The following is a 12,504-nucleotide window of genomic DNA, read 5'->3' on the forward strand; positions in this document are numbered from 1 at the left end:
CGTTCCTCTTTTTGAAATCCGGCTGCTGTACATTTAACCTGTTGTCCTGCAGTCGTTTTGCTTCGCTGTCGCCGTCTTTTGAATCCGATATCCACCCCAAGAGCACTTGGGCAACAGTGGGGGTCTCCAGCAGTTTGCACAGCCACCGTTGTGGATTCAATAAATCCACTAGGCTCCAGGGACAGTTTGCTCTCCCTCAAATCCAAATCCAAATCCAATCAATCTCAAATCTCAAATCCAAATCCAATCCAAACTCCTTCTCAGTTCCTGCTCCCGCTAGTTACCCACTTCAACAGGCCCAAACGTCTATCTCTGTTTTCAGACAGGGCAGCCATTTTGCATCATGACACGTCCCCCGCGGCAGCCATTTTATGACTGGCGCCCAATGCGCTCTCTCAAGATCCCAAAAAGTTTGGCCCCCAAAAAGTTTGGAGACCCCTGAGCTAGAGTCTGGGATCAAAATCCTTTTGATAATAAAAACAAACTAAAAATATATATAGTATAGGGCGGTATATAAATTCAATCAATCAATCAATCAATAAAATTAATTAATTAATTAATTAATTAAAAAATAGTCACATAAGTGAAATCCATAAGCAATGCTTTCCCCCAAAACCAGGGCCGGGAAACCCCAAAAAAGAGGTCATGGTGGTGCGGTGGTTAGAGTTCCAGGCGAGAACCAAGGAGCATAGCTGTCAACCGTCCCTTATTTGGTGGGAAAGTCCCTTATCCCAGCGCCGTGTCCCGCTGCTGTCCCTTATTGATGATGTCCCTTAAATTTCCCGGGTTTCAAAGGAAGCAGCTCCACTCCCTCCCTCCCTCCCTGCTGGCCAAGGAGGAGGGAGGCTCCAACTGTGTTGCTTGGCTGCGTTGCTCACCCAATAAGGAGTCTAAGAATGACTGGGGGGTGGAGCTTGCATGCTTTGTGCCGATCAAATGGGCCGCCTTGCCTGGGGACTCGCCTTTGCTCAGCGCTTCCCAGCGGAGAGGTGACGGTGGTTTCCCTTGCTGCATCCCCTTTGCCGGGTTGCTGCGCTGTGGGAACCACCGCTTGAGGCTTCGTTTGGCTGCTGGCTGGGCTTTCTGCCTTTGGCTTCAGAAGCTGAACATACCTGTGCTCCGAAAACCCCTTATTTTGGCTGCTGATACCTTATTTTCGAGGCTGCTGGTCCCTCATTTTCAAATCTGTAAGTTGACAGCTATGCCAAGGAGAGACTAGGGTTTGAATCCCCACTCGGCAAACGTGAAGCTCACGGCGTGATTTGGGGAGCCAGTCGCTCCCTCTCAGCCTAGCCTACCCTACAGGGTTGTTGTGGGGGGTTGAGCTAGAGAGCAACATAAACCGCTTTCATCTCCATAGAGGAAAAAGTGAGACATCTCCAATTCTATGATTCTATTAATGCAATGCATAAATGAAAATAAGGATGCAGGTGGGGTTTTAGTCATTATACTGTGATCTTTCCCCCCCCCCCCAAATTATCCATGTGTGCTGCTCCAGACTGCAACCCCTTCTTCTGACCACCCTGGGTTTCAGAGCTGCCCACCCCCTTGCTAAGCTTCAGCCAGGTAGCCACGCCAGCCCCCTCCCCACCAGGCATAAGCAGCCCCACCTGGTATTCCTCTCCATCTCTCGGGGTCCCTGTCAAGAGGCAGCCATTTGGTACCCCAATATTGCTGCTGCCGCCGCTCTGGCCGGACTGCACAAAATTCTCCTCTGAGTAGTCCACTTGGGCAGTTGCAGAGATTCTCCTGGAAAACTGGTAGAGAGGAAGAAAAGAGCTGAGCTCCTTGAGAAAAGAGATGGATGATGCCACGGGATTTCTGCCAGGCTCATTTTCGGTGAGGCACCGGTGACACATGTGCAAAAAGGCCCGGCCCAAAAAAACTGGTAAGAACCATTTACGGAGGTACCAGATGGCTAGATGCTAAAGGGAAAACAACTCTGGGTGAGGTACAAGGAGGGTTCTAATATGTGCAGGAAAGAAAATGGGTTGAGTAAGTGTTTCTAAGGAGTGTGGTTTTATGAGAGTGTGGGGTGCTGGGGTGGTTGGATAGAGGATGAACCCCCAAGATGATATCTATTTGGTCATATAGTGTGGGTCCTAATGTAAGGTTACCAGACGTCCCCGTTTCCCGGGGACAGTCCCCAGATTTACAAATCAGTCCCCATACAAAATCTATTGAAGTTGAAAAGTGTCCCTGGATCCATTGCAAAAAAATCTGGTAATCTTATCCTAATGGAAATGCTCTTCCAAACACCTTAGACTCTGTCCAATAATGAGTTATACAGTGGTACCTCGGGTTACATACACTTCAGGTTACATATGCTTCAGGTTACAGACTCCGCTAACCCAGAAATAGTACCTCGGGTTAAGAACTTGGCTTCAGGATGAGAACAGAAATCGTGCTCCGGCGGCGCAGCAGCAGCAGGAGGCCCCATTAGCTAAAGTGGTGCTTCAGGTTAGGAACAGTTTCAGGTTAAGTACGGACCTCCGGAACAAATTAAGTACTTAACCTGAGGTACCACTGTATCTGCCCATGCGATGCCCACCTGGTGGAAACTCTAGCTCACATGGCCCCTAAATGTAAAATGTATGATGATCTCCACCAACAATTTCTAGACCGTCTATGTATTCCAACATGGAAACCAGAGACGGAGGTTATGAGCTTCTTATTACAGGGGAGAGACTAGGAGCTCACCAAGACAGGTCTAAGTTCTTCTATTTGATTTTTTGTCGCCGAAGTATGCTACAGGATCCTGCCCTTGCTGGAAACCCACAGAGATGAGGCGGATTGCTTACCTCTTCTGCCCTTTGGCGGGTGACTGTGTCGTTGGGGTTCCGACAACATCGCACTGGCCTATCTATTCGGAATGTATTCTGAATGTTCTTATGTGATGACAATAAAGGTTCCTTGACTTGACTTGAGTAATGAGTTATGAAACAAAGCCTGAGCAATGGGGAATTTTGTGTGAGCCTCTCTCCTTGAACCCCCATGGGGAATTTCCCCTCGCAATGTTCACGAGGTGGGGAGCATCACAACAAAATGCATCACCCGTGCATATTATGGTCCAGAAAGCATGGCTGAAAGCTACCTGATGTGTCCAAGCTTCTTCCCTGCTCATGAGGACTAGCGTAATGAGTTTGTGATGTACACATACCAGCTGGGTTGGAGGAGGATGGGCTGGTCTGACTTCTCCCAATTTGGGATTGTCCGTTAGTTAATGAATTTTGGAAACAGATTGGTATAGAACTATCGGGAATTGTGGGTAGGAAGGTGGAAATATCTAAATTAATGGTTCTTATTACTCTGAGTAGCACTGAGTTAAAAACAAGAGAGGAATGTAAATGGGTAAAATTGATGGTAACTGCAGCCAGACAGGTTATAGCCAGTAACTGGAAAAATGCAGAAGAGCTAAGGGTGAACCAATGGAGGAAAAAACTGAATAATATTATAATTTTAGAATATCTAACTGTGAAGATACACAGAATGAAAAGGTTTAAGGTCGGTGAGAAAGAGGAGGATTGGTTTGAGAAGATATTGAATTATTTGGGTAGGTTTGAACAATTTGGGGCAATTAAAATGTTAAAAGTTAGATAAACCTTGTGGACGGAGGAATATTAACGTATATTAAATTGTACATATGGTTGATTGAATATGTTATTATTGATTATGTATACCCAATGTATTAGTCACCTGGGGGGGGGTTCACTGTTTGTGTTTTGGTTGTTGGTAAAAAATAAAAATTTTAAACATTAAAAAAAAAAAGACTTCTCCCAATTTGGCGGTTCAAAGGACTGTCAGCCCAGTTTTGATTCCCCCATCTGCTAAATCAGGGGGTGAAATCTGGGGTGCAACAACAGCAGATGAGGACTGGCAAAGGGGTCATTTTCCAGATCACAAGTTGACCAACTCCACTACCTCCCTGGTCCACAGGCTAGAATATCCTTAGACCACCACAGACAGACAGACAAGACACTGCAACCCAAACCTCACCCTGATTTTGTGTCGCTCCTTGAAGCTCTCCACGCTCTCCACATCGTCTTTCACATTCTTCTCCTGCGCAACGGGTCCGGCCTGGAAGACGATGCGGGGAGGGGGCTTCTGCCGCAAACTGTTCTCCCAACCAGCGGATCCGCGCCTCCGCACCTGGGAATCGAAAAGGATTGGTGTCGCTCACTGCCCGGGTTTGTCAGGGGCAGGCGGGACAGAGAAAGGTGACAGCCTGCCCTCGTTTCATTGGGGAAGGGGTGACGTGATCCTGCCATCAAAGCTGGCACAGCGATGGAGATTCTGGGGTAGAGCGATGGCCACCAATTGAGACAGTGTGAAAAGAGGATTCGACAGATTCGTGGAAGGCAAAGCTTTTCAGGGCTATTAGCCGCAATGTCTATGTTGAGCCTCCATATCAGCATGCCTTTGAAGCAGCTGGAAATCCAAAGGAGGGAGAGCATTGCTGCCCCACTCAGGCCCATAGCTATCAACTTTTCCCTTTTCTTGCGAGGAATCCTATTCGGAATAAGGGAATTTCCCTTAAAAAGGGGGAAAGTTGACAGCTATGGGCCTAAATGTTGACCTGGCTGGTTATGGCTGCCCCTGACAATTTATACCACTGATTCCCAAAGGGGACGTTGGGATAAGCTGGAGGATGCTAAGAGGCAAGGGGGCAGCAGGGGGGGGCATTGGAGGTTTCCATGACTATCACGCTTTGATGGTCAAGGGGTCAGACTAGATGATCCTCGTGGTCCCTTCCAACCCTACAAGTCCAAACTCATCGGTTTTGTTGAATTAATTAAACTGAACAGTTTTAATGGCCTTTCGGATGAATGTGCAATTAATTGCTACTGCATTGAATTTTATTATCATATGTGGTAGGAATGTAGAGAAATTTTTTAAAAAAGGGAAATGATATATAATGAATTGAAGAAAATGTTTAAAAAGACATTTGTAAAAAAAAATCCAGAAGCATTTTTGTTAGGGATTGTAGGACAAGACCTGCCAATGAAAACAAAGAATTTATTTATGTATGCTACAACAGCAAGAATCCTGACAGGACAAGGATGGAAGAATGAGGAAACCCTGAAAAAAGAACAGTGGCAAAAGAAATTGATGAACTATGCATAACTGGCGAAACTGACATACAAATTGCGAGATAAGGACAACTGTGACTTCAAAGAGGAATGGGAACTTTTTACAAATTACTAAATTTTGTTGTGCTACTGTTTTCCTTATACTGGGTTGTGCAATCCACTGTTCTGAGTTACGCTTTTTATAAGGGAGGGTGGGGGGAACAGGGGGTGAGTTTATGGAGCCAAAAGACAGGTGGCCCTCAAACGTTTTGGGAACCGCTGGTTTGTATTGCGAGCAACTGCTAAACGTGATGTGACATTCAGGGTTTGGAAAAAGATCTCACCTCCTCCTGGCCTTCTTTGGGGACCTCCTCATCCTGTTCCTTCCACTTCGCCTTGCGAGGCACTTTCTCTGCGTCATCGACATCTGCACAACAGGAAACGGGGCCTCGACTCAGCTTCCGCCCATTTGGGCCAAGCCACTGGGGAACCCCCCCCCCCAACCCACCCCAGAACCTGCTCACCTAATACAGTGGTAAGGTACCCCTGCCTGTTCGGGCCAGTCTTGCCAGACTCTAGGGTTGTGCGCTCATCTCACTCTAGAGGCCGGGAGCCAGCGCTGTCCGCAGACACTTCTGGGTCACGTGTCCAGCGTGACAAGCTGCATCTGGCGAGCCAGCGCAGCACACGGAACGCCGTTTACCTTCCCGCTGGTAAGCGGTCCCTATTTATCTACTTGCACCCGGAGGTGCTTTCGAACTGCTAGGTTGGCAGGAGCTGGGACCGAATGACGGGAGCTTACCCCGCCGCGAGGATTCGAACCGCCGACCATGCGATCAACAAGTCCTAGGCACTGAGGTTTTACCCACAGCGCCACCCGCGTCCCTAATACAGTGGTACCTCGGGTTAAATACTTAATTCGTTCCAGAGGTCCATTCTTAACCTGAAACTGTTCTTAACCTGAAGCACCACTTTAGCTAATGGGGCCTCCTGCACCGCCAGAGCACGATTTCTGTTCTCACTGTACAACTGATAGAATTCTACAGGATGTGGCATTAATGTGTGAAAACATTCAAGATTCAAGGATCCCAGGTTTGCACCTCCAGGCGCTGGTGATGGGCTTAGGCATCACAACACCACCGCTGCCACCTAAAGCCCTAGAGCCGTTTCAGTGCCCTCTATTTTTAGTACCCTTCTGAAAAGCAGGAGCTTCAGCCAGGAGCCAACCGCTGCACCAAGCCTGGCTCCACCGTCTGCTTGGGATATAAATAATAATAATAATAATAATAATATATAAAAAAAATAGATTTATACCCCGCCCTCCCCAGCCAAGACCAGGCTCAGGGCAGCTAACACCAAATATAAAAACAATTGATTGAAATACTGTTTAAAAAACAAGATTAAAATACAACATTAAAATGCAGCCTCATTTCAGTGGAAACTCAATCAAAACTTTTTTGCACCTCCTCAGCCAAAGAGGTGCCAAACCACCAGCCTCTGTGAGTGAGGAGGAGGCAGACTCCCAAGGATACCTGCATTCTTCTGCTTCCTTTTGGCTTTCAAGGTAGGCTCAGCCTTGTCCTTGGCTGGGTCACCGCAGCTTCCATTGACCAAGACCAGGTTTTCCTCCTCGCCGTCCATCGTCCACTGGACCACCTTCTCCTTCTTCATGTTAACCTGCAGGATGGGAGGCACAGGTGCTTTAGTTGAGATACCTGCATTGCAGGGGGTTGGACTAGATGACCCGCGGGGGTCCCACACAACTCTGTGGCCACAGGAGCCTCAGACAGGGCTGCCAAACGCCTGGATTTGCCTGAACATTGCCAGCATTTCAAAGGCAGGGAGAATTTCCGAAATGTGGTGCTTTGCCCCTGGCAAAATAAACTAAGAGATTATGTAGAATTAGCAAGACTCTCAGCAAGGCTATGAGGCACTACAGAGGAAAAAAATTGCCAGAGAGTGGAATATATACAGAGTCTATGTAAAAGAACATTATCAAAATATCAATCTGCTGGTAGGTCTTGATTGAGCTTCTGTGTGTAAATAGAACAACTTGAAAAATCTATAAGTACCAGTAAGTTAAATAATAGATTGAAAACAAAGTTAACTGCGTATTTCAGGAATTTGACTCTGAACACAATGGGAAGATTGGAGGTCATGTTAAACTGAATTTCAGAAGGATATAAAAAACAAGTATCAACCAAGGATTGAATGAATGTTTATTTTTATTTTGATAACAACCTTTATTGATCATTTCTGTTTTACAGTTTTCAAAAATCCGAAGAAAGCAAAAAAAACAACAACACTTGTTTCTTTGGCGATTTGGTAAAACACAAAACAAAACACACCACAATTATTCAGTTTTCTTTTATTTTTATTTAGTTCCAGGCATACCAACTCTACCAAATGTGAGTCACCCAAGCAATGGGGGATGAGGGAGACTGAGCCCCCCTAGAGAACAGGCACAGTCAATTTCCAGGGAAAGTATAGTCCTTTGGTTGCATTTAAATGCCGCAGGGTTAAGAACAAGCAAGCGTGGAATAGCATTGTCTTGTGGAAAGATTCCCCCGTTTTAAAAAAATCATGTCAATTAAATTTGTATCCAGTTCTAAATATTTCAGCATCTGGGCATGAAGATAGTGGACTCCCTTTCTACACAAAGGAATAAGGAATAAGAAAACGCAGACTGGCTTCCTCTACCGAGGCTTCTCTGCTTAATCCTTTGATGTGCATCTTGTTCTGTATCCACCGAACCCCTTTATAACTGCTTTGTTTGCTTTTCATTACCTACCAGGCATTCACCTCCCATCTGCTCAACACGGGACATTGTATTGCATTGTATCGTTATTATACAAATGAAACCGTGTGCGCAGTTTATTTTAGTCGTCCCTATAGCTTGTTTGTACAAAACAGGCTGGCGTTCGCAGTTCGTTCTTCTGAATAAATGAAAATTATCTAACCCCAAAAATAAAATTTGAGGCTTTTCTAGGGTAAACTTGTAATCATAGGCAAAACAGGTTTGGTTTTTTTTACCAACGGCTCATTCTCAATGTAAAATCACATGTAAAAAAAAAGTCATTGGTGTTCAAAAACAACTATTTTTGCTACACAACCTGACTATACCTCTTCTCTTGGTTTTAATGTATCTACGTGGTGCTTATAGTCTGTTTGTTTGTTTGTTTGTTTGTTTGTTTGTTTGTTTGTTTGTTTGAAGGTTGCTTGGGGATAAAGCGACTGACAAATTTAAAAAAATAAATAAACGCAGTGGCTTTGAACCTGGGTTTCTCCCCAATGCGAGACTCTAACCACTACCCCACATTGTCCTTCCACAGCCCCCACCCAACATTACTGAATAAGAACCACCCAAATATTTAGGTGGCCCTAAAGTGTGTTGTTGCCCAAGTCAAAAGGTGGGGTGGCACCCTTTCCCCATCATCACAGAATTGTAATAATAATAATAATAATTTATTATTTATACCCCACCCATCTGGCTGGGTTTCCCCAGCCACTCTGGGCGGCTCTCAACAGAATTAAAAGCACAATAAACCATCAAACATTAAAAGCTTCCCTAAAGAGGGCTGCCTTCAGGTGTCTTCTAAAAGTCTGGTGGTAGTTCTTCTCTTTGACATCTGGTGGGAGGGCGTTCCACAGGGCTGGTGCCACTACCGAGAAGACCCTCCGCCTGGTTCCCTGTAACTTGGCTTCTTGCAGGGAGGGAACTACCAGAAGGCCCTCGGCGCTGGACCTCAGTGTCCAGGCAGAATGATGGAGGTGGAGACGCTCCTTTAAGTATACTGGATCGAGGCCATTTAGGGCTTTCAAGGTAAGCACCAACACTTTGAATTGTGCTCGGAAACGTACTGGGAGCCAATGTAGGTCTTTCAAGACCAGTGTTATGTGGTCTCGGTGGCCGCTCCCAGTCACCAGTCTAGCTGCCGCATTCTGGATTACTTGTAGTTTCCGGGTCACCTTCAAAAGTAGCCCCACATAGAGCGCATTGTAGTAGTCAAAGCGAGAGATAACTTGTAGAGTTTGAAGGGCACCCCAAGACTCATCTAGTCTAACCCCCAGCAGTGCACAAACTGGACTGGCCCGGCCACTGAACTTTCAGCGCTGGTGATGGAATGGCCAGAGCAGGGGGGCTCCAAAGGAGCAGCTGGGGGCTGATGCAACTACTGTCCACCCACCCCCAGCACCTTCTGCCAGATGTTGCACCATCCAGATCTTTCTGGACCTCACGGTTAACTGCATTTCATTTATGTTTTATCATTTCATTTTTATACCGCTCCTCATAACATCCCTGATCCGTTCACAAGATATACAGTGGTGCCCCGCAAGACGAATGCCTCGCAAGACGGAAAACTCGCTAGACGAAAGAGTTTTCTGTTTTGGAGGTGCTTCGCAAAACGAATTTCCGAAAATGTCTTGCGAGTTCCTGCGGGGTTTTTTTCCTCCCCCCCCCCTTTTTCTAAGCCGCTAAGCTGCTTATCCGCTAAGCCGCTAAAAGCCGCTAATAGCGCTAATCCGCTAAGCCGTCAATGGGCTTGCTTCGCAAGACGAAAAAACCGCTAGACGAAGAGAATCGCGGAACGGATTCTTTTCGTCTTGCGAGGCACCACTGTATAAACTACGAAATAAGCGGAACCAAAACAAAACAGACTGAAACCAACAGCAGCAGGAAAATACTTCTTGCAAACTGTTCCCTAAATAAAGTAGTGCACTGCCTCACAAAGTCTGTGACCACTTGGCATGCTGGCTGGGACCGAGGGAAGGAGGCTTCCAAGAACCTCAGGTCAGCCACTCATTTTCGAGTAATATATTTAAAAGGTTACAAAGTAATTCAGCCGGGTCTTCCGTCACTCATTTTCACAAATTCCTCATTCTTTCTCCAAATGTGACATACACGCATACCATATTGGCATATTTTCTGAACCTAATTTTTTAATTATTATTATTATTATTATTTATAAAGTGGTCCTCAGTCAAACTGGTGCACATCCACACAAGCCTTTTTGCTCCAGATAAGAGCGAAGCGAGAAAAGCCAACTAAGGTTTGCAGCTGGAATAATGACAAATGATATCCGCTTCCTCTCTGAGCTGAGCCAACGGCTTAATTTATCAAAGTCCAAAGCGACTTGTCCTCCCAAAACAATTGTTTTACGTGGGGCGAACGATGTAAAGAGGCACTTTGGAAGGAGTGATAAAATAGATTTTCATTTACAAGGCCAGGGTTAAGTGGGACTCAGGGGCAGGAGGCCTCCTCCCTCGACTACAGAACCTGCAACGGCAAAGGCTGAATTTATGTGTCCATCTATTCCATTTTCACGACGTCCCCCTAACTGTTAAATTCCACATTATAGCTGAGCTTCCACACGATGCAAAAACCACTTCCAGGAACTGAGCTCAGTGGTGCATCCACACAGTTTATTTCTGCATTATACGTGGGCTTTTGAGCATCATAAAATCCACTTCCGAAAACAAGAGTGGAACAGAGCCATTTCAGCACTTATTTCCAGGTTACTTGCTTCCGGAAAAAAATCAGTTTGCAAGTTGAGATTCCTACATTGCATGGGGTTGGACTAGATGCCTCTGGGGACCCTTCAACCCTACAATTCGATGCTTCTGTGGGCACCTGAAGGGCCAGCGCTTCCACACTCCTGCTATACAGTCTCTTGATTAGTCACAAAAAGAAATTGCCACCCCACCAGCCCAGGCACTGCGCATGTGCACGGCATGAGTTTGGTGTGGCTGCATCAGGTTTAAGGTGCTGGTTTTAACCTTTAAAGCCCTATACAGCTTAGGACCCTCGTACCCACGGGACCGCTTCTCCTGGTATGCCCCACAGAGGACCTTACGGTCTTCAAACAAAAATACCTTGGAGGTCCCAGGCCACAGGGAGGTTAGGCTGGCCTCAACCAGAGCCAGGGCCTTTTCAGCCATGGCCCCGATCTGGTGGAACACTCCGTCACAAAGACTAGGGCCGTGTGGGACTTGACATCTTTCCGCAGGGCCTGCAAGACAGAGCTGTTCCACCTGCCTTTGGCCAAGGCACAGCCTGACCCTCTCCTTCTGTAATCCTCATAGCACTCTAGCCCAATGGTTGCCATTAATTTGATTTTGAATTGATTTTAGAATGAATTGATTTTAGAATGAATTGATTTTAGAATGCATTTCAATTAATTGATTGTGATTTTATGTAGACTGTGTTATTTTTATTGTTGTTAGCCACTCTGAGCCTGGCTTTGGCTGGGGAGGGCAGGATATAAATAAAACATTTATTATTATTATTATTATTATTATTATTATTATTATTATTATGAGTTTGGTGTGGCTGCATCTAGCACAACTTGTGGCAGACTTGCTGGGGGTGTGGAATTGGCCAACATCACCAGGGCTGATCTCTAGACAAAGGTCTTGTGTTGGAAGAAGACTCTGAAAGCCAGCAATGCACTGTTTGGGAACAGGTGCTTGGCTCCAACCTGAGTCTGGGATGGGCTATGAAAAACACTGTGATTCTTCTATTTAATGAATGCCCTGTGAAGCACAGATGACAACAAGCAGAGACAAGGGGCTTTTTTTGGAGTGGCAGTTTGTGATTGTAGCATTAAGCACATGGGAACATTAAGTCGAGCTGGCTGGGTCAGGCCAGAGAAGCCCACAAGCAGAATCTGAACACAAGGGCTCTCTCCCTTTCTGTGGGTTCCAGCAACTGGGATTCAAAGCATTGCTGCCTCCAGCTATGGGAACAGGGCAGAGCCACTGTGGCTGGTAACCATCATAGTCCTCTCCTCCTCCAGTTTTGTCCAGTCCTCTTTTATAGCCATCTAAGTTGTGGCAGCGAGTTCCGCAGTCTAATTACATTTGCTGCATGTATTAATCCTTTCAGCTCCTTTCCTCTCCCACCTCATCTGACAAATCAAAACACTTGTGCACTTAAAAAAAAACACCACCAGGACCTATTGCAGCAGCTTTCAGGCCCATGGGACTCCAAATTCCAGCATGTCGGAGGTGTTTCATTCTGTCCTTACAGATGACAAAAAAAGGTGAAAAAACCAGTCACAAGAAACTGGTGGGGGGGAATATCGCCCTTTTTAGTACAGTGGTACCTCTGGTTGCGAACGGGATCTGTTCCGGAGGCCCATTTGCAACATGAAATGAATGCAACCCACAGTGGCGCATCTGCGCACGTGCAGGTTGTGATTTGCAGCTTCTGTGCTTGCGCATGACGTCATTTTGCGCATGTGCGAGCGTCGAAACCCTGAAGTAACCCTTTCCAGTATTTCCGGGTCGCTGCAGGATGTAACCTGAAAGAACGTAACATGAAGTGCACGTAACATGAGGTATGACTGTAATGCCGAACTCACTTCAGCCAGGACAGACCTTCCTAGGGGGAATTTGTGTTTCCTTGTGGACAATTCAGAAACATCCATTTTGA

The 12,504-nt window shown here is 46.1% G+C and overlaps 1 protein-coding gene and 1 long non-coding RNA gene across 4 annotated transcripts in view; one reads left to right on the top strand and one right to left on the bottom strand.

Moving 5' to 3' along the window:
- The window catches only part of LOC309345247, a 109,160-nt gene that overhangs the window by 86,830 nt on the left and 9,826 nt on the right, over positions 1–12,504 (top strand). The window lies entirely within an intron of this gene.
- DNMT3B (DNA methyltransferase 3 beta) overlaps positions 1–12,504 on the bottom strand; it is a 53,647-nt gene that overhangs the window by 23,608 nt on the left and 17,535 nt on the right. For 2 of the 3 annotated variants that reach the window (XM_081867643.1, XM_081867644.1), the window contains exons 2-5: positions 6,602–6,746; positions 5,414–5,496; positions 3,997–4,149; positions 1,611–1,757 (exon numbers count right to left, since the gene is read on the bottom strand). In XM_081867643.1, the coding sequence (XP_081723769.1) occupies positions 1,611–1,757; positions 3,997–4,149; positions 5,414–5,496; positions 6,602–6,740 (522 nt within the window). In that variant the 5' untranslated portion in view covers positions 6,741–6,746. The remainder of the gene's footprint in view (positions 1–1,610; positions 1,758–3,996; positions 4,150–5,413; positions 5,497–6,601; positions 6,747–12,504) is intronic. The other variant, XM_081867645.1, reaches the window with a different exon arrangement.

This window comes from Podarcis erhardii (assembly GCF_964252035.2).
Source record: "Podarcis erhardii genome assembly, chromosome: 6".
NCBI lineage: Eukaryota > Metazoa > Chordata > Lepidosauria > Squamata > Lacertidae > Podarcis > Podarcis erhardii.